We start from the raw sequence: 22,136 nt of genomic DNA, 5'->3' as shown, positions 1-22,136 counted from the left end.
AGGCTCAGAAGACTGTGCCAGCCTCAAGCCTCACCTCTTCCAACAGAAGTCCACACCGTCTTCTAGGATCTTGTCCCATGAATCTCAGTTGCTGTGTGGAAATCAAAAGAGAGAAAAACACTTCTTAGCTAAAGAGAATTTCCTGTGGAAGCTGAAAAGCTCAGGATAAATTCCCACTTACAGTCATGACTTTATTATTACATGACTGGGCCAGAAGCACGGGAGCCGGTTATCTCCCCTTCAGTTCCCCCTGAGGTGCTAAAGCCCCCAACTCTCCCTTATGGAAGCATGAGTCTGGGGTGGAGAGACGGGACTGGCTCGGAGAAGGTACAGCTCCCTCCACAGCCCCAGCCCCTGCTCACTTCCTGTCCTTCGGAGAATGAAACACGCAGCCTGGACATTGGCTCCACGGTCTCCTCGGGCTGAGGTCTTCCCCCGTGGGCTGCTCCTCCTCATTCTCCTTTGCTCCTTGCTTCTCCTCCTCCTCTCCTCCTCCTCCTCCACCTCCTCCTCGGTGGTGCTCTCGGATTCCACATTGCCCATCAGCTGGGCCATGGTGAGATGAAAGACATGGCAGCTGAAGCCCTCCTGGACGCCGTACCGCACGTGCTGCCGGAGGATCTCCAAGGTGGGGAACACCCGGCAGCAGGCCATGCACCTGAAGCCGGCCTCCATGGTCACCAGCCAGTCCGGTGTCTTGGCCCTGGGTCTCTCCTGGACTGCAGCTGACCCTGATGGGCTGTATGGCTCTGCCCTTTCCTCACACTCTTTCTCCTCCCCAGTGGGCTCACTGTCAGACAGGCGGTTTCTGGTGGACACAGCAGAGCGGGGAGAGCCTACCCGCACATCCTCAGGAAGGGTCACTTCTTCTATCCTCGGCCGCTTTTCTAGCAAGCCCGAGGGTTTCTCTGTCTCCCAGGAGACAGCTACACCCTTGATCGTCTTCACCCGCATGTAGTATATTTTCATGCCTCTTTCCTCTTTGTTTGTATACAGAGAGGTCTTACTGAATGAAGGCGATGAGAAGGCGACACACTGTGGTGGCGGAGCGGTCTCCTCTTGTTCCTGAACCCGGGCTAGGGGTGCTCTAGGCTGGGGAGTGTCTCGATGTAATCTCCAGATTCCTGGGAAAGGAAATTAAAAACATAATAACATGCGTGGGCCATGCTGGAAGCTGAGGGAGCAGGTGTGGTAGATGAGAGAGGGACATTTGCATGACGTAGCTGTGTTATGAGCTTGGTGTCTGTTGGCCGTAGGATGGAGTGGTGTATCTGGTGTCATCTGTGGGCTTTTCATCTGCGTGTGGGGGATACTGGAGCGGTGTCTGTATACAGGGGTGTGGAGTATGGTGGTGAGGGCGTGGTATGTGAGGGATGCGGGTGGATGCGTGTACTACGAGGAGTGTGAGTTTGGGAATATCGGTGGTGCATTACTTGTGGAATGGGGGTGTAGGAGAGGAGCACTGTGGATCACGTGCTTGGGGTTTACGTGTGCACTGAGAATGGCTGTGCCTGGAGAGCGGATGTATGTGTGAGCTGGGTGGACCTCAGCTGGATGGTCCTGCTCTCAGGCTGGAGGTCTATGATGAAGAACTCTGTCCTTCTCTGGAAGCAAAGGCAAAGGCAAACCCTACATTTTCCTCTGAAGATGCTTAATCTGGTCCCTCTGCCCTCCACCTCAAGCCCAGACCTTTCCGGCCCCTGCTCCTTAACTTCCCCACCATGGTGGTACCAGGATTCACACGCCCCCAGACTCAGCTGAGATCCACGCCCTCGTACAGCTCAGCCATCCTGCTCAGGCTCCTCCACAGAGCCCTCAGCGCCTCTGATGACCCTGGGTTTCCTCTCAGCCTCCCTGGGATCTGTGTGCCTCCTGCCTCCCAGCCAAGCAGCCCCTCACCTGAGGAGCCCCGCGCCCTTACCACCGCGGATGAGCTTGCGTGGAGAAGAAGCACAGGAGAAGTATTCAGAGGCAGAGGAGACCTCCCCTGCCCCTGGGCTGCAGCCTTGGGCCACCACAGGGGATCCAAGCCGAGCGGGATCCTCTTGTGACTTCGAGATTCCTGAGGGAGGAATGAAAGGCTCAGGGTGGGTTCCTCAATCCTCTGTCCACAAATATTTACTGACGGTCTGACATGTGTCAGGTGCAGTGAATACACACAGTTGAGAGTGTGGTTCCCAGTGGATACTCCAGTATTTAATTAAAATCAATACTTATTCTGTCAGTGTCTTGTGGGTGATGTGGGCCTAGGTGGTGACTGTGAGTATGTGTGAAGAGTGACTGATGTGTATCAGTTAAGTCTGTGGTAAGTGTGGGGTTGGCGTGGGGAGCACAGTGCAGATGTGTGTATCTGTATCTGTGGCCTCTGTGTGCATGATTTCTGTTCACAAGTCAGGAATTCTGGGACATGTAACTTTTCCTCATCACACGGTGTGGCTTGTATTTATGGTGTGTTTTCATTCATTCAGTCACCAAGGTTCAGTAAGCAGCTACTCCTATGTATCTGGCACTCTTCCATTGTTCTAGTCTCTGGTAATGCTGCACATTCTAGTAGAGGAAGACAAACACTAAACAACAATACAATAAATATATAACACATCAGCTGGCGGTAAGTATATAAGGGTTGCCAGACTTAGCAAACAAAAATACAGGGCACCCGGTTAAAGTTCAATTTCAGATAAACCCAGAATAATTTTGTAGGGTAAGTATTCCCATGCAGTATTTGGTCTTACTTATTTTTCGTGTAAGTATGGCCCATACAATATTTGGGACATACTCATACTGAAAAATTACTTGTTGTTTATCTGGAATTCAAATTTAACTGGACAGCCCATATTTTATCTGGCAACCCTGACATGGGTTAGTGAGACTGTGCTTTACTGTGGTTTGTACAAAGCGGGTCTGGCATCACTAAAGACTGTGTTATAAGTGTGGTGTGTATGACATGTGACTGGTTCTTACAGAGGTATTTAGAGATAGCTGAAGTTAGCTGTCTTTTCGAGAGTTGAGGAGATACATATATATATAGTGTGTGTCATATATATATAGTGTGTGTGTCTATATACATATCTCATCTCCAGCGTTTGGTGTTGGAGGAGAGGATTGTGACACAGGTGGGTTGTATGAGAACGTAGTACAGGAGTGATGCGTGTATATACCTACATGTGCTGTGTGTGGTTTAATAAGGAAGTTAAATGTGGGGTGTGTGATATATTTGCTGTATCAGAGTGTACATGGTGTATGAGTTACTGTCTCATAAAACACCCCTAACAAGAATTCTGTATACACTCTTACATACACCGAGTGTCACCCAGGTCCATGCAGGGTGACAAGAACTTTACCATGCAGACTTTATATCTGATGAGCACTCTACCCCCATTCATCCCGCTCTTCTCTCCACTACCGCACACACACACACACACACACACACACACACACGGCAAAATAGAGAAAAATATTCTGAATGGTCAGGGCAGGGGCAGTCATTGCCTTCCCCAGCCTGTCCCAGCCACTGCCTGAAAATCTGCCTGCTGTCTAGACCTCCACTCCCAGGGCCCATCCTAGTCTCCAGGGCCCTGGGCCTGGTAGGAGCTACTGGGCTCTAATCTGGGGCAGAGGCCTCCAGGTGGAACTCTGGGGTAGGCTCCACTCTGCCCCACTTCCTCACGTGACCACCCCTCTCCCAGGGCAAGCTACTCGCCTACATTTAAGGCACGCAGGCACCACGTGGCCCGTGGCTCTCAAAGCTCCCCGCAGGACCCTGAGGACATCTCTCACCCCCGCCCATGCGGTCTCAGTCTCTGGAAAGCCCTTCCCTTCCCTTGATCTCCTTTGGGAAATTCTTCCTGTCGAAGGAATGAAACCTCCTTGCCTTCAATGACACCATCCCTAGACAAACAATCTCCTTTCAAACTGCATTCCACTTCTCAGGATACTTTTCAACAAGGCCTTCAACTCATGGGGCTTCTCTTTCCACTTTGGTAAAAGGGGCCAAGCAGCTCATGGGTCTCTCTCAGCATCCTTGCATCCTTCACACCCCCCACCTCATGACCCCAGGGGAAGATCAAAGAGAATAAGAGAGAACTCGGGGACTGAGAAAAGCTGCACCTCTAGGTCTGTGCAAGCAGGATGCAGCCTGCTGTGAGTCCGACAAAGCTCCAGGCCCGGCAGCCCCAGGAGAGGGTCCTCAGACCAGCGGAGCTGACCTCCCATCTCCCAGGGGCACCTGGCCGTTCTGTGCCGTCTCACACCACAGGGACCCTCCGTGTGGATACAGCAGCATCAGTGAGACAAGGTCTCTCGCACCCTGCTTCACAGGTGACGCGTTCTCAGTCCCCCCCTTCCTAGAGAAGGCTCAGTTTGGCAGAAACCCATGTGCCCCAGACAAGTTGCCCCCCACATACCTCCTCCCTTCTCCGCAGTTTCCTGGGACTCTTCACTTTCCAGATGTTTCCTCTTTTGTCGCCGTCTCATCGTACCAACTGGAAGATTCCCTTAGAAGATGCCTCACGTCCAACTCCTCCTCTTTCCTACAGGTTGGCCCTTCTTGGCTTTTGGGAAATCCGTTGAAATGATTCAATACAAATAAAAATAGTCAAGTCTCCTAAATGGCTGAAGAACTTGGACCACTTAGTGAACAAGCAGTACTGCCTAGTGCTCACCAGGGCTGTTAAGTTTCAAAAGGTTGCCAGGCCTACAGCAGAATTCTCTAACCTCAATGATGACATCAGAGCATTCCGTGGACCTAGGTTCAACAGTCTCTGCAACAGCACAGACCCCATTTTCAAGAACAACTCCTTTTTCCCAGCAGAACCTTTCCCATGAATTCAACTCTCACATCTTTCAAATGTGGCAGGATACTTTGAGATGTTAATCTGTTCCTGTTCATTTTTTTCCTTTTCTTCCTTTATTTCACCCTTTCCCTTCTGCATTCAAGTGGGTAGCAGACCCTATGTTCACTGGCCAGTGGAAGAGCCCGGCAGGGCATAGCAGAAATAGCATGCTGATCATCTTGGCTTTTATTTCTAAAATCGCAAACTCCATGGAAAAGAGAGGATACTTGAGCAGAAACATAACAGAAGCAGGTGTTTGAAATTAGGTACTGTCTTGTTTCCCTACTGGAGTGTTGAAATGTGCTAATTAAGTCAGAGAGAGATGTCTGTAAATCCTGGAGGAGCAAAGGCCTCTCAAGTGTGGCTGGAGGGGTAAATGGAGCAAAAATTCTAAAAGGAGATGGCTATAGTGTGCATACAAGCAGAATCATGGCAACCTGTCCCACGCATGGCACCGGAGCCACGAAAAGTAAAGGAGGCATGGCCCCCGAGCTGATGGGCATCTACACTTACAACTGTGGGCTCCAGTCAACAATGATCATGCTTCCACCCACTCCCTCAAAACCTTGGCCCTGTATGACTTTCAAATAGGGATGGCGGAAATCCAAACAGGACACCAGCAGGATCAAGGCTTAAAATACAAATTACATGGAGTTATAAAAAAATTTTTCGTACTATTTCTTGCACACCTCTGCTTGTGGGCTGTAATTTATACCAGTCATAAGTGGCAATGCATCTGGATCCTCCTGATTCCACTCTAGAATTAGAGACACCTCATTTTGAGGTAGTGGCCAGGATCCAGTGGGAAGATTGGTGCACGGGATGAGGTAGCCTCCCAGAAGTCACTGCTTTCATTAGAAATACCACATGGACTGAGGCGGGTCCCAATTTGAAAGGGCACTGCAGAATGACTTAAGGTTTCAGGCAGCAAGAGAGTGAAGAGAGGACAACTTCAGCCTTGTGAGGGTTTGCTGATGAGATTCAATCTTCCTGCTTCTTGGAAAATCCCTAGAAAAGAAGGGGCAAGGAAGATTTTTTAATTTTTTTGTGGTAGAAATTTTCAAACATACACAAAGTAAAGAGAATGATATAAAAGGAATGCAGCACCATTTACCCATCACCCAGTTTCAACAATTATCAAAAGTCTGCCATTCTTCTTCTGCTACACACACACACACACACAAACACACTCACTCACTTGCACACTTTCAGTTCTTTGTGTATTTATTTTGGTTTAGGAGTTTGGGGAGGGTGGGGGAAGTGCTGTTTTTTATTGTAAATCTCAGACATTATGTCATTTCTCCTTACATGCCACAGTATTTACCTCCAACAGATAAAAACTTGTTTCTAACATAACATCATTATCTCACCCAACAAATTTAATCATCATTTCTTCTTACCACAATAACTAAGCCATACTCAATTGCCTCCAAATGTGTTTAAATGTCTTTTTTATACATGATCTATTGAAATCAAGATCTAAAGAAGGTCCACGCCTTGCAATATGTCCATGTGTCTTTTAGTCTACAACAGTTCTCCCTCCCTTTGATTTGGCACCGATTTATTGAAGAAACTAAGTAATTTATCCTGTAGAATTTTCCACAGGAGTCTGTTGATTGTATCCCTGTGATGTCATTTAAGATGTTCCCTATTACCTCTATTTCCTTATAAACAGGTAGTTATAGCTAGAGAATTAATTAGATTTAGATTCGATTTCATGTTACTACAAGATTATTTTATAAGTGATGCTGTGTACCTTCCTATTGCTTTGCAACAGTAAGTACAAAAAGTTGTCCGGTTTTTAATGAAGTTAAGATTGATCAGTGAGCTCAGGTACTGTCAGCTTGGTCCCTCCATCCATAATGATGAGGAACCACAATGCTCCTCACCAACCATTCAACAAAGAGTATTAACAACCGGTGATAATCACCACTTCCTTAGGAGCTGAACTTTCATTAGAAGTTCTAATGCCGTCATTCCAAGGAGGATGATACTTAAGGCATCTTTCTTAGACCCTGAATTTCTGAAAGAAATGAACCTCTCCTCAGAAAAGGAAAGATGATTCCAAACGTACCAGCTCAGGTTCTCCAACCTAGAATCAATGGGTTCATCACAGCAAGCCCCAGCTAGGTTGGGACATACTTTTGTCATTCCTTCATTTCTCTGTCCATTCTTCATTATATAAACCGTTATTTAGCCCCTACTATGTGCCAGGCTCTCTAGATTCTGTACTTGAACATTTAAGAACAAAAGAGATGCAAAGAGTTTCTCTCAAGGAGCTTAATTCTAGAGGAGAAGATAGACAATTTTTTTTAAATAAGTAAAATACCTAGTAGGTTAGATATTTGCAAGTACCATGATGAAAAATAAAACAAGCAACTGGATATGGGACTATAGGAAATAGGGCAATTTCTATGCTGAATGGGAGATCATGGAAGGCTTCACTAAAAGGGCCTCATCTCAGTAGTACCTGAGGGCAATAAGGGAGCTTAGAGCCAAGGTTACATTTTTTAGGCAAAAAGAGACTGGAGTCTGGGTCAGGAGTTGCCTGGCCTGTTTGAATACCAGGAAGAAAGCCAGTGTGGCTGAGGGAGGGAGAGAGTGGTAAGAGGGGAAGTCAGAGGGATAATGAGGAACCAAATTATATAGGGTTTTATAGGCTACTGATAAAACTTTGGCTTTTACTCTGAGTGACATGGGAAGCTTGGAGAGTTTTAAATGAGAAATTACATGTTAAAGGATCACTCTAATTGCTTTGTTAAGAACAGACTTTTGGGAGGCAAGGTCAGAATCAGAGAGAACAGTGGGCCTATTGCAATAAACCAGGAAAGAGATGAACCATAAAAGGAAAAATAGGTAAACTAGACATTATCAAAACTAAAATCATTTGCTACGTGAAAGATTCTTTTAAGAGTATAAGAAGTCAAGCTAGAGACTGGGAGAAAATATTTACAAACTACATAGCCAACAAAGAAGTAAGTCTATAACATATAAAGAATGCTCAAACTCAACAGTAAGAAAATAAACAATTTGATTAGAAAATGGACAAGAGATATGAAGAAATGCTTCACTGAAAAGGATATACAAATCGCAAATAAGCACATGAAATGATGTTTCATATCACTAGCCATTAGAAAAATGAAAATGAAAACCATAATGAGATATCACCACTCATCTATCAGAATAGCTATGGGATTCAGGTAAAAAATTAGCTTGCTTCTCCAAACAAATTTTTCTTAGCACCTGTGAAGTCATTATGAAAGGTACAGTGAATAAACATTTTGCTATCCACGGAAGAGCAAGTAAGTTAACACTGGAGAAAACACTTCATAAACCATACAAGCTGCACAAAGGTGAGGCGCAACAGTTACCCTCAGGAGCTGTAACTCTGAATACTTTTAACCTCAAATGGACCATGAACTTCTCTGTTCCAACCTAAGATTCTATAGCCGTTTCTCAGTAACCTCAGGGGATTGGTTCCAGGAGCCCCTGCAGACACCAAAATCCACGGATGCTCAAGTCCCTTATGTACAATGGCATAATATAGTCAGCCCTCCTTATCCACAAGTTTTGCATACGCAGACTTAACCAACCATGGATAGAAATTTTGATTTACATTTGGTTGAATCTAAGGATGTGTATTTACTGAAATAAATCCACCCATAAGTGTACCCACGCAGTTCAAACCCACGTTGTTCAAGAGTCAGCTGTAGTACCAAGTCCAATGTGGAGGGACAGGGGGTTCCCCGTATCACCAAGCAATTATCAGACACCACCTGAGTGTTGTACAAATGCAGCTCAATTCTGACACTATTTACACAAAGATAGCGTCAGATTCCACAGATTAAGGGCTCAGTCCTACAAGACTGCTCCTACCACACACACACACACACACACACATTCAGACACCAGTAGCAAATAATGCAGGTTTCCATCCTTGCTTCTGACCAACCAGATGTTGCTTTCGGCTTGATTAATCCATTCACACAAAGCGGGTTCACAGAACTCAGAGAAACATTTTACTTACTAGATAACCATTTTACTTACTACATATTACAAGTTTTATATATATATATATAGACTCAGGAATAGCCAGATGGAAGAGATGCATAAGGTAAGGCATAGGGAAAGTGTCTAAATCTTTCATGGTCTCTTGAGCATGCCACTCTCCTCATATCTCCACATGTTCACTGACTCAGAAGAAATCCAAACCCCCTCCTTTTGGGTTTTTATGGAGGCTTATTAACATAAGCATGATTGATTAAATCATTTGCCTTTGGTGAATGATTCAACCTCCAGCCCCTCTGACCTCTTCAGAGGGGTGGGAATGAAAGTTCCAACCCTCTAATCACTTGGTTGGCTCCACTAGCAACCAGCCTCCGTCCTTAGACACCTTTATTGCTCTCAGCACTTAGGAAATTCCAAGGGTTTTAGGAGCTTTGTGCCAGAAACATTGAAGACCAAATATCTATTTCCTATTATATCACACAACTACCTTCAATTTCTACAGCACTGCCTTCAAGAGGTTGCCCAGTCTATATTTCAGTATTTCCAATGATAGGAAACAATTCCCCTCAAAGCAGCTTTGACATTTATGTATAGAAAACTTAAACTTTAATTTAGGAAAAAGAAGGATCTTCCATATCCATGGGGCTTTCCCTATGCATCCCAGTGATACTCTTTGAAGACCATATCAATCAAGAATAAGCTTGACATTTTATTGTAACAAATAATTCCTCCAAATCTCAGGGGTTTAAAACAACAAAGGTTCATTTCCCGCTCCTTGTGCATGGGCTGCACATGGGCTGGCTAGGCGTTCTGCTCTCCTTATTCCTGCCCCCAGCTTGACGAAGCCACCTCTCTCAGTCATCTTTGTAGAGAGAAAGAATTCTGGAGCCTCACACTGGCAGTGTGAGTTCTGGCCCAAAAGTAACACACATCACTTCCACCCAAAATTGTTGACCACTATCTTATTTTTAGGGAAACCACTGCCCAAAACCGCCTGCCCTGACCAGGCCCGATAGTAACCACTTGCACGAGTTATCTTACAACAGGAGGTCCTGGTAAGGAACGCGGAACTAACAAACTACAACCAACCGAAAGAATTCAGGAAAGGTCAAAAGGAGAGAGGAGACTCCAGTCCATATGTCCTACCAACCTCCCAGAATCCTTCTCGCTGGAACCTATCTTAGCTGAGCAATGTGTGCACCACCAGAAAGGATCCTGAGGCAGAATGATCGGCCAGAGACAACCCGGAAACTAACCCCATTATCATAAAACCTGAGACTGTGAGCCACATGGCAGAGCAGTTCTCCTGGGTTCCCTTACCCTGCTGCTCTCCGCCCGGACACCCCTTCCTAATAAAGTCTCTTGCATTGTCAGCACGTGTGTCTCCTCAGAAAATTCATTTCTGAGTGGTAGACAAGAGCCCACTCTTGGGCCCTGGAAGAGGTCCCTCTTCCTGCAACATTATCATGTGTCTCTCCATTTTCTAGACTCCTTAGGCAAAAATAATTGTGAACAATACTACTGAATAGTACAGAAACCATACAGAAAAATTCTAATCCCTCCCTGTTAAATATGACACTTGACAAAACCATCAAGCTATGCATTCACAAAACTGGGTCTAGAACTCAGATCACTTAGGTCATGATTCAGAACCTTTTCCCACTATGCTATGTTAGGACTTTTATACCAAGACAATGTAGTTGGGTTAATAATGCCTTTACTTCATTTTTTTTTTTTTTCATAAATTGATTCAGGAGGGAGGCTTTGGAAGCCCCTAAAACACTTGCCTTAAACTGAAAAGCAACTGGAAAATAATCCCACTGCCTTTTGAAATGTCTGACCTAGTAAAGATTAGATGTCTGGGAGGCTTTTATGTTCTGAATATAGGGAATAAAAAGGAAACAATCTTCCTAAGACTGTTCCTAAGGTCTTCCTAAGACCTAAGAAACAGGCGGAAAAACTCTTGACTCCCACTTTGCTATTTTGATTAGCTTGTTGACACTTCAGTTCTTTGAGTAATAGCAGTGGCAACAGCTAGAGTTTAGCCAAGATAAAAGTATATATAATAGTGTGGCAGCCCCTGCAGAACCACATACCACTGTAAATGCTTTAGCTCAATCCTATTTGCTCATAGGTCTGTGCAAAGTAACAAATGGTTCTGAAACACTTATTCCAAATAGCTTTCTTATTATTACTTTAAAGATAACTTGGCTGCCAAATACTTGCTCCCTGGTGAAAAAGAATGCATATATGGGAGGAGGATTTATGTATCAAGATATGCTGCTTATTTTGCTCCCGCTGATACAATGCACATCTAATGAATTAGAGATAATCTTCCTCTCTTCCCCAAATTGTAGACAAATGAGTATGTCGTTCCTCCCTCCCTTCAATTCATCCTGGTCATAGTTATTTTCTTTAAGAATCTTATTCCCCTGCTCAAATCTTAAATGGCTTCCCAATGCGAGAAGAATAAAACCTAAAATATTCAACCGAACATTCAAAGCCCTAGGACTGAAGACCCTGCTGAGTTTTCCAGACTAAGCATAACACTCACCTTCTCGCCTCCACTCAACTAGGCCAGACTTCCCTCCCTCCATCAGAGGACAGGCGCTTACTCAAGTCATTTCTTTCAAAAGTATAATTTTTCAAAGTTCAATTAAAATCCCACTTTCTACAGGAAGCCCTTCCAGATATCCCAGTGAGAATGGACCCAGCATTTTCCCAGCATGCTAGTTGTACCTCTGTGATAACTCTTTTCCCATTCTCCACTCGGGCAGACTCTTAATGAATGTGCCTGATTTCCCCCACAACATAGAGTAGGATCCCTTGTAAAGCAGAGGCCAAGATTCCTTATCTCTGGGTTTTCCACATCTCCTTGCACTGAGTATGATCCCTAGCAGGACCCTGTGGGGCTCCTGAGCACAAAAGCCTATATCAGTGTCCCCCATTTCTTGATTACAGGAAATAGGCTTCATTCAGCCTCCATGACCTTCCCTGAGTTCCAACGAGAAGGTTCAAACAGTTGCTGATTAGGGAAGGGAGGGGATGCAGACAAGGGAGGAATAGTCAAAAGAAACAATACTGCAGCCCTGGGGCAGGGTCCTGGTGCCCCCTCAAGGGATACACATAACAATATCTTTGAGCTGTTCTGCAGATACTGAAAGCCCCACCAGGGGGGAGAAGTTAACGGTGTGCTACCCACAAACACACAAACCCCAGAACCACTTGGAACCGTAAGGTTGATGATGCTGACTCCCACTTACCTCACCACCAACCAATCAGAGGAATGTCCATGAGCTGATCACGCCTTCCTCTCTGAACGATTACTATAAAACTCCTCACAACCCTCTCCAGGTCAGGGACACAGAGTTTTGAGGGCAATTGCCTGCTCTAGCCCCCCTTGCCTGGCAAAGCAATAAAGCTATTCTTTTCTACTTCACCCAAAACTCTGTCTTGAGATTTAATTCGGTGTTAGGGTACAGATGCCGGATTCGGCTTCAAGTATGAGCTCCCCTACTTGCTCCCCTATCCCGCAAAAAAACAAAAGCTTAAATAAATTGCCAAAGTACTGGATCTTCTTCCTCCCTAGGCCAAACAATGTCCTGACCAGTGGCCTCTCTTCTTTTTCCCCATACCAGCATAGAAATGCCATCTCTGCATTTATGCTTGCCTGTCACCATGTTCATGTAACTGAACAAAAGTGACAGCCCTGTTCATCCCATGTCCTGTGTAATCCACCCAACTCCCTTCATCTCCATCTAAAACTGTTTTTTACACTGCCTAAAATTTAACCATAGAGAAGCAGTACTTTGAATATTTACCCTTCAAAGATTTTTATTAAAATACAAGGAACCTCATGAGAAGTGGTGCCTTAATTTAAACCATCATCAGCCATTGTTTTAGCAAGGACTAGGGGAGAACAGGCTGAGGATTGGGCCATTTTTGAATGGGATTGGAAAGGTAGAGACAGGAAAAAGAAGAAATGGTATCTGGTCAGGAGGTAGATGTTGGGGAGGTGGTGAAAAAGTACCAAAAATAAATATTCAACTTCCTCATAAATTTGCAACAGACGAAATCTTCCTGAGCTGGTGTCCCTGTGTGAAGCAATGTATTAAGGACATAAGACATACAGATCCACTGCAAATTAATAATGTTAATAAACTGAGCTGAGACTCAGAGAGTTCAAATAACTAGGGTTGAGAAGAATATTCGAAGTTTATTTTTAAAGGAGCCCAGAGATTGAGGTAAAACCCACAACTGTAAAGAACACCTTTCCATCAGGGACTTAGCTTCTACGTATGAATTGTAAGTAAAGCAAGCAGCCTTAGAAAGCAGAATCAGATGATTACTGGTGCCTAGGAAAACCTCTGGCCTAAAGAAGTAATCTGAAGTTAGCCCCATCTTCCTCTAAACCCATTTGGTAGGGTTTTGAAAATCTCCTGCATGAACCTAATACACTTGACATGAATTCATGGAAGTAAATGAGGTTAACAGGATCTGACCAACATCTTAGTGTCTCTTCCAAAGGATGGGCAGTGTATCCATAATGAGGAAGGGAATATGAAATGCTCACAAATCCCATGATTAAAATGTCTCTTGGTCTATAAATCATGTTTCCCTGCTGTTCATAGCTCTGAAAAGGATTAGAGAGAAACCGACTCCTGGGTGTGACAACTGGGGTCACTGAAGATTAGATGTTGCCATGAGCCCACAGAGTCTGCCCTGCAGAAAGCAGTAAAATGATCAAACCCCCACTCCTTCTGCTGGAATATTTACTGTTGACACAAGAGTTCAGCTGTAGACTATGAGCAAAAACCTTCTGTCAATCACTTTCAGTCCTTAATCGGATAAAAAGAGCTAGAGATCTTGCAAAACAGTTGAAGATTGCTACCTGACAGGGAGCTGGGAGTAGTGCAACTAGCATATGGGTAATTTTTAAGGCTACTTTTAAGTGTGAAGCCCTTTGACTGGTTCTCCGTCTCTTGGGTGTCCCGAAATTTCCATCTCACTGAAATTTGGAAAAGAATACAGGTTCTGTCTTTCCCCAGAGAGGGGAGGCAGCCACAAGCTTTACAAACCTACAGTTTGTACATACAGCGAAGTTAGATTCGCTTACTATTGGAGCCTGACAATACTTGATACCTGATAAAAATCATTGTCAAATAACATTTATAAGAACCCAATTGCATGAGATGGGGTACTATGTTGAGGATCACAAACAGTTACAGCAAAGGCCTCCAGGTGCCCAGAGTTTAAGGCAAGCAAATGAGTACATAGGAAAGCCAAAATTTTTAAATGGCAGACCAAATTTGAATGGACCAAGTAACTGCTTTGCCATTGTACATTCTTCCTAGTCCCCGTCACCCATCCATCTATCCATCTCCCCAAAACATACCCCAACCCTAGTGACAAAGGTGGAGGCAAAGCCCGGAAGGACAGCCCACAGGTACTGAGATGCTCAGGGTTGGGAAGGACTTTGATGCTTGTGAAATCCAATCCGTGGTACCTTTGAATTTCCTCTGCCATGGCTCCACCAAGTAATTACTTGGCACATGTCCTAGGACCTTCAGGGACTGGGAATCCACCACTTTCAAAACAACAAAAAAAATCTCAACATGTTTAGGCAGATAAAACATATTTAGGCAGATATAACAAAAAATTCTTCCTTGTAAGGACAAATCCACTTCCCCAGAGCCTGTTGCTTCTGGTTGCATCTTTTAGGGCCACAGAGAAAAAAAATCAACATTCCTCTTCCATAAGACAATCCTTCTAATGTTTGAAGACTGTTATCTCAGCCCTTCAAGTCTTTTCTTCAGCTGCAAAGCCCTATTTCCCCAAACGTCCAGATTTCATTTCCCCACTGTGATCCAAACTTTCTCCTGAATGTGTCCTAGTTGCTTTATATTTATCTTAGTCTACATTCCCCAGAACTTAACGCAGTATTCCAACTAAGGTCTGACCAAGGCAAAGTAGAGTGGGGTTCTTACCTCCCCCACCAGAGATATTACTCTTAAGACTGGCTTTTTGGTAGCCGCATCAAACTGCTAACTGCTACGGGGCTGATACAGCCACTTTAAAGTAGCCAAGTCATACTTCAAAACGACTATTTCTTACCAAGTAATGTAGCTGTCTGGGTTATCCAGACCTCTTCTATCCCTCAACCAAAGACCATCCATAAGCCTCACCCCACCAACATAAAAGCACAAGAAATGGGTAAAGTTTTCTGTTTTGTACATTCCTTTGAAAAAGCTGAAAATTATTTGATTTGCCCAAGACTCCTCAAAATACCCCAGGTCAAAAATTGTCATCTCAAAACGTTACGCAACTCCGTGAGCTAATTTCGTGAATCTTTAAATCCCATGAAGGATACCTAATACGTTAAACCATTAAATGGATCCTGCCTAATTAACAGTAAATCCTAGGGCAAAGAGTGCAGGTCTCTCATTAGAGCCACCTGAGTCTGAATCTCAGCCATATTCATAAAGTGCTCTTGGCCCAGGACAACTTATTCTGAGTCTTGCTTTCCTCACCTAGAAATGGGGCTAATACACCCATCTTGCCATGTCCCTGTATAAAGTACTTGACACAATGCCTGGTCTGTGGCAGATGGGCAGTACATGGTATGTTTCCCCTCGCAGCACAGATTATTACAGCTTACACCCCATTTCCCTTAGTAGATACCTAGCTCTTAGAGAAAGGGCCTGGGACTTGCTTGTCTTCACATCCCCCAGACCCTCAACACCAGCGTAAGTAGACACACATTCCTCTTGAATATAAATGTGAGCATTTGGCTTTAAATTCAGTTGTATATCATATTGAAATAATTACATTTCTGCTCTGGCCTCTCAGTTTCAAAGGGATATTTTTTAATTCCCAGGGAATAGCTAAGATTACCTATTATAAAAAAGCAAGGGGCTTCCCTGGTGGTGCAGTGGTTGGGGGTCTGCCTGCCAATGCAGGGGACACGGGTTCGAGCCCTGGTCTGGGAGGATCCCACATGCCACGGAGCAACTAGGCCCGTGAGCCACAACTACTGAGCCTGCGCGTCTGGAGCTTGCGCTCCACAACAAGAGAGGCCGCGACGGTGAGAGGCCTGCGCACCGCGATGAAGAGTGGCCCCCGCTCGCCGCAACTAGAGAAAGCCCTCGCACAGAAACGAAGACCCAACACAGCCAAAAATAAAAAAATAAAAAAATTTAAAAAAGGAATTCCTTTAATAAAAAAAAAACCAAAACGTTAAAAAAAAAAAAAAAAAGCAAAAAGATAGACTCTGTAAAGTCTCGGGCAATCGTGTTCAAATGGTGCTCTAAGTCTCGGAAAACAGGTTGATGTTGACATGTCTAATATTCTTAATGTTGACCCAATTTTAAGCTCTATTTCGCTCCTCAAGTAACCGCGTTTCAAGACACAGCCAGAAACAGGAGGGGCAAGACGAGGCTCTGACAGGGAAAGCCAACCTCTGATATATCCAATTTCTGACCTATGGCTCAGTCAGCTCAAGGAAAGTTTTGTGGGTCCCCAGTGTCTTCCCAGGGCAACAGACACTCCCACACGGCCTCAACCAGGCTGAGGTAATTGTTACTGTTATGGCTTTAACGATGGGAGTGGGAGAAGATGAGAATTCTGAAAGAGATTTATTTACTGCAAAGCATCCCAAATATCTCATTAATCTGCTTTTCATTTGGCAAACTCTTCCTTCATTAAAAGTGCCATGCTCTGCTCTGCGGTTTATGACAAAGCAAAAATGTCTCTGGGAGGCAAAGCAGCAAAATGGAAAGAATGTGGGCTCTGGAACAAATTAGATGTGAGTTTGATTTCCAAGTGTGCTACTTACTTGTTCTGTGACTGTGGGCAGTTTTCCTTAGCCTGTTAGAACCCCATCTTCCTCATCTGTCAAGAGATGATTGTCCTGTCCTGGTTTATGAATATTGAGGTCAGCTCTAGGCCCTAGGGCACTATGTTTGTTTCTCCTTTAAGGTTCAGTGGTCAGCTACAAAAGGAAGATCATAATAATACCAACTTCATACACTTCATGATGAGGATTTAAATGGGTGAATGTATGTAAACTAATTAGAACAGAGTCTGGCACAGAGGAAGTGCTATATAAGTGTGTGTTACCATCATCATTAAGGATTAAATGACACACATAAAGGACGCTTTGAATGGTGACTTGCACCTGTTACATACGAGGTGCTCAATAAATGTATGGGAAAACATCTCCCCTCCCAACTAGAGACTTTTCCTTGGGGTCTGAAGAAACTCCTTGGGTGGGAGGAGCTTTTCAAAATTATATACTCAGAACTTTAGAGAAGGAGGGATCACGCAGATAAAACCTGTTTACAAAGAAACAGACCAACGGAGGCAGAGGGGGAGAGCAGGGATGAGAGGTAGAGAAGGGAGCTTCCCTGGTAAGGTGGCACAGTTATCAGAAAAGAAAATTCCACGTCTCCTGATACCCAGATGACTACATTCTTTTCCCCAGGTCATGCTGCCTTTTAAGTGTTGTCTTGATTGAGAAACACCTTCCTACAAACAGAGTTCAAATTGTCAGGTGACCTCTGATCCTCTTTGAGGTTCTAATAAAATGAGAATAAAGAAAAGACGTGGACTCAAGATGGTTTAGGAAGATGCTGGGAATGTAAAGGGAGAGAATGGCTCCCCCCAAAAATCCCAATTCAGAGCAGGGACTATTTACCTCACTCTGGACAGTAAAATAGGGGCAGTGCACCTAGATACTTGCCACCCACAAATCCAAATCCAGGAAGCTCTGCCTCCCTTGGTTAATTTTAAACGCTGCTTTTATATCGCAGTTTAGATTTGTTTTGTTTTGTATGTACAGTATCAGTGAGCTCCAGATTCCTTATTCCTTAGCTCTAGGAATGAGGGCCCTTTCCAGCTGATTTGGTGTCACTCACCACTGAGGGAGGTAGAATATTCCTCTTCTGATTGGAAATACTCACTTTATTTCAGTGGGTCTCCTTCATTTCTTTCCCTTCAATCAGGGAGATAGATCTCACCTAGGGCGTTCTCCCTTTCAAAGCAGTTTTCACTTCAATAACTAAGATTTAAAAATTTTTTTCAAGTAACCAAAGAAACAGAAGCCAAGAGTACAAGAAAGAGAGCACAGAAAAATAGAAGGGGAAAAAAATCAGCCCCAGGGTGAACACAAATATTGATATTTGGGGTCCCCTAAGCTTGAGTCTAGGCTCTATTTTGTGCTGAAATTCTGGGCTCCTCTGGCAGCTAATAGGTATAAATGTCTGCCAAAAAACACTAATAAGTATTTTCATGAGGAACCAAGGGGAGGACAAGGTGATGGTCTTAATATAGTTTTAATGTTCCCCCACTCTGTCCATGGCCTACCTACCCTCATGGACTCAGTGCTAAAAAGAGAAGGCTGTCCATCTAAAAATAAAGAGAAGGCATACTAACAATCCTGCCCTGCTATGAAATCCACGCACATCCCAAAAGGGAGAAGACTGCATGTCCCGCTTCTGCCTGGCTCACATCAAGAACTCCAAGAAAGAAATCAGAGGCAGAGGCAAGAACGGTACCAGGGAAGGCTGCCAACTGAGAGCAAAATCTGTGTCCCCTATGAGGGCAACCAGCCTACCACCACGGGGGCTGAAGCAGGGGAGGAAGGAAACACATCATGGAACCCACAGGAGGCGGACAGAACTGGAGCACATGTAGGAGACAACCCCTGGGACTCCGCTGGGGCTGGGTGGGGAGGACATGGAGATTTGTAATAGCCAAAGAGATAAAAAGCTAAAAATATGGGTTATTACCATTGCTGTGACCCCTTTTAAAACTCCAGGCTAGCGTGGCCTGAGAAAATGGGTTGACATTGGTAATATCACCTCCTTCTGTTATTTCTCTACAATTTAATCTGCCCACAGTGTTGTAATGAGGATCCCTAGTGGGCTGTATTCATCCAGACTAAATCTCTTCTGACGCAGGTGTTCCCAGTAAAAGAAATACGATTCTTGATTCTTAGAATTTAATTATGTGCTGCTCTTTGTATATTAAAAGTAATTCAAACTACTGTACCACTGGGATATATGATTTGTATTACTTTTCTTGTAAGTGGGATGGGCTGGTAAAGAATCATGCATTTTCTCACGAAGGTTCCCTTGCAACTAATCACACACGTTTGAGAAATAGCAGGTCAGGACTAGAGGCACCGCGTGTGTCCATGAGACAATTTCTCTGCAAAGAAGCAATATAATATGAAGAACGGTTAAATCAATTAAACAAGGAGACCATTTGACTGAGGTGGCTCTAATACATTAGCAGCCTACATAAGCAAACCAAAACCTAAGCCTGTAATGCCTCAAGGTTAAGAAAGTGAAACCTAAGGACAACCAATCGCAGACAGCCAACTCAGCTTTTCCAAATAATGCAACTGCTTCAGCCAATCGGATAATTCCCTCGCTTTGCTTCCCCTGCATCTTCTCTACAAAAGTCTTTCTCCCAGCTCCTGCATGGGGAGCATTCTAACCATCTCCCATTTGGTGCTGCTTGATTCAAATCAATTTTTGCTGAAGTAAACTCTTAAAATTTGAATATGCCTCAGTTTACCTTTTAACAGAACTAAGCAACACTAGTCCAGAAGATACACCAAAAAGCATTATTATTAGCTAGAGCCTAGCCTTAACCTGTCTGGGTCTCAGTTTCCTCATGAGTTAAAAAAAAAATTTGCAGTTAAAAAGATTTCATATGCCTCCCCTTGGAGTTCTTGTGAGGGCCAAAAGAGAGTATTTGAAACATTTTCTAACCTGTAAATTACTATAAAAATAAGGGGACACCTAGTCCATTGGAGTAATGGAACTTTGTTTTCAGGTAAGTTAAAATACCTGCTTCCCTAATTATTAAATTTACAATTTAATAATTTATAAAATATATCACTCCAGCTCCTAATTCTTATGTGATGACGTGAAGTACAAAGGCAAAGAAAAAGACCAAATCCCCTTCAATCACTGTATCTGGGCAGTTCTGGCTCATATTAGAAATCTCTGTATGATGTTACATTCTAACATCCGATATTAAGCTTTCTTTCAGAGAAAAAAGAAAATATGTGCCAATATTAAGTTATTCTTGCCATTGTGGTCTTAAATGAATGTGGGTGTCTTCTTAAGGCACTTGATACAAATCAATATGCCACCAACCTAGTGAAATGTGGCCACACACACCAAAAGTACGACTAGAGAGAAGCATCCATCCCATGAAAAAAACTAGTGACTTTTAGTGAACAGAATAAGGAAGAAATTAAATTGGAGTCTGTGGGTGGTGACAGCAGAAGAAGTGGGTCATCCTTTTAAACCTCATTTCCTCCGAAGTTTTATGTTAATAGAGGCCCAACCACCAAAAAGTGAGTTTCCATATTGCCTAGGGAAAACGATGTCAAAGTAATTTGAATATTTTTCAAATAACTTTCCTTAATACCCTATGCAACTGAGAAGTCCCACAGGCCTGTAAATCTTAACAAAGCCATTGTTTCCAGCTCTAAACCCTGCCTTTGGGTTTGGCTTTCTCCCTTTCTTTATGGATGAATAACATTTTCAATCGAGTTGTTTTTCTTCTTACTCTGGGAACCAAGCTCATTTTGCATAAACATAACCCTCTCTGGCATAAAGCCAGAGATTTTCCGGCTCTCTGGCTTTACCTTCCCTTTCTCATCACTACTAGAACACGAGAGTCACACTCCAGGAATCTCAGGGGGTGCAGGAGAGACGCTGTGCAGTGGGATGCAAGCTGCTTCTGAAATCTTAAGAGCAGGGTCACCTCAGAGAAGATGCTTCACGCCCAAGTCAGGTTCTCAGCTGTAAACCATGTATAATAGTGACACTAGTAAGAATCAGGTAAGACTTCACTCAATGACTGCTCCGCTATGAATGCTCTCCTGTCCACTTTCCCCCTCCCTTAATGAGAATGACCCACTCGCCACCTTTGCCTCCACCACTGAGGTGTACACAAGCTTCGATCACAACGTTTCCGTCATTTACTTGCTTTTTTTTTTTTTTTGGCCGTGCGCCTTGTGGGGATCCTAGTTCCCCGACCAGGGATGGAACCTGGGCCCCCTGCAGTGGAAGCACGGAGTCCTAACCACTGGACCAGCAGGGAAGTCCCTCATTTATTTGTCTATATTTCTGTCTACCCTCACCAGACTGAAGACTTTTACAGGGCAGTACCTTTGTCTTATTTATTTTAGAAATCCCCAAACCATGCTTGCCAATGTTTGTTATGTAATAAGCTCTAAAGAAATGTCTGTTGAAGGATTGATTTGTTAATTGACTGACTAGTTGATTGATTGAATGAATGCCACAGATGAAAGCACCTTAGAAACCTCCTATCGCTAGACAAATGTAAGTCATTATTATGTGGAATTCCATAAATTAGCTTTGAACTTGAGGTAATTAGGCAATTGCTCAAAGTCAAGAGGTAATGGACCTTTTAAATGTTCTTATTTCATATCATCCTTTGTTTCTGTTTATTTATTTAATCCAGACAGCTGCCAAGAATTTACACATCTTAAGGTAATAACACACTAAAAAAAAGAAAAAAAAAAAACAGTCCCTGCCACAGAAATACTGAGAAATATTCTGCTGGTTAAATTAGAACTGACTCTTAGAGACACAATGATGAAATTACAGACTTTAAGTTCTTCCTGGAGTACAAACTGGTGTCCTGGGGAGACCATTAATGCTAATGCCAACACAGAACAATGAGGGGACTGTCCTCAGATGCCCATTTTGTTTTTACCAGTTGCTCTCGGTATGAGAGTACTTACAGGAAGTAGCTGGGTGTTCGGGTTTTTTTTTTTTTTCACTATTCACTTCATAAATATTGGACACAAGCTGTGTGTTGGCTAAATATAAGAGATGCAAACAAGGATTTCAAGGTGGCGTGTGGGTTGCATGAAATGGTCTGGACAAGATTACATATACCATAACCAAGGCAGAATGAAATGTCATAAGACAAACAGAAATACAAAACTCCCCAGTGCAGTAAACAGGCCCCTGGAGAAGATCAGAAAAGACTCCATGGAGGAGGTGGTAACTGTGATAAAAGTTAAGCTTTGGACAATACGTCAATCCACATAGACAGGGAGAACAGCATGGTGGGACTGGGGAAGAGTCGGGATTCCAAGGAGGAATGATGCTGTACAGAAACTCCAGAAGGGAGGGCCAGCTCCCATGGCTGTTTTTAGTCTTCATTTCCAGAAGTTTCCATTCCATCTGCTCCTGGTATGCTAATTTGACTCTGGTAATAACCAATTTGGCATTAGTGTATTTA

The 22,136-nt window shown here is 43.8% G+C and overlaps 1 protein-coding gene across 1 annotated transcript in view; it reads right to left on the bottom strand.

The window, feature by feature from the left end:
* LOC132362451 (protein FAM170A-like) overlaps nucleotides 1–22,136 on the bottom strand; it is a 60,540-nt gene that overhangs the window by 12,609 nt on the left and 25,795 nt on the right. Inside the window, 5 exon segments of the mRNA XM_059916934.1 lie at nucleotides 35–91; nucleotides 363–492; nucleotides 495–1,124; nucleotides 1,922–2,062; nucleotides 4,404–5,840. Coding sequence (XP_059772917.1) covers nucleotides 85–91; nucleotides 363–492; nucleotides 495–1,124; nucleotides 1,922–2,062; nucleotides 4,404–4,473 — 978 coding nt within the window. The 5' untranslated portion in view covers nucleotides 4,474–5,840 and the 3' untranslated portion in view covers nucleotides 35–84.

Source organism: Balaenoptera ricei, chromosome 3 (genome assembly GCF_028023285.1).
Source record: "Balaenoptera ricei isolate mBalRic1 chromosome 3, mBalRic1.hap2, whole genome shotgun sequence".
Lineage (NCBI taxonomy): Eukaryota > Metazoa > Chordata > Mammalia > Artiodactyla > Balaenopteridae > Balaenoptera > Balaenoptera ricei.
Note: the sequence above shows the minus strand (reverse complement) of the source record. Positions and strands in the feature narration are given on the sequence as shown.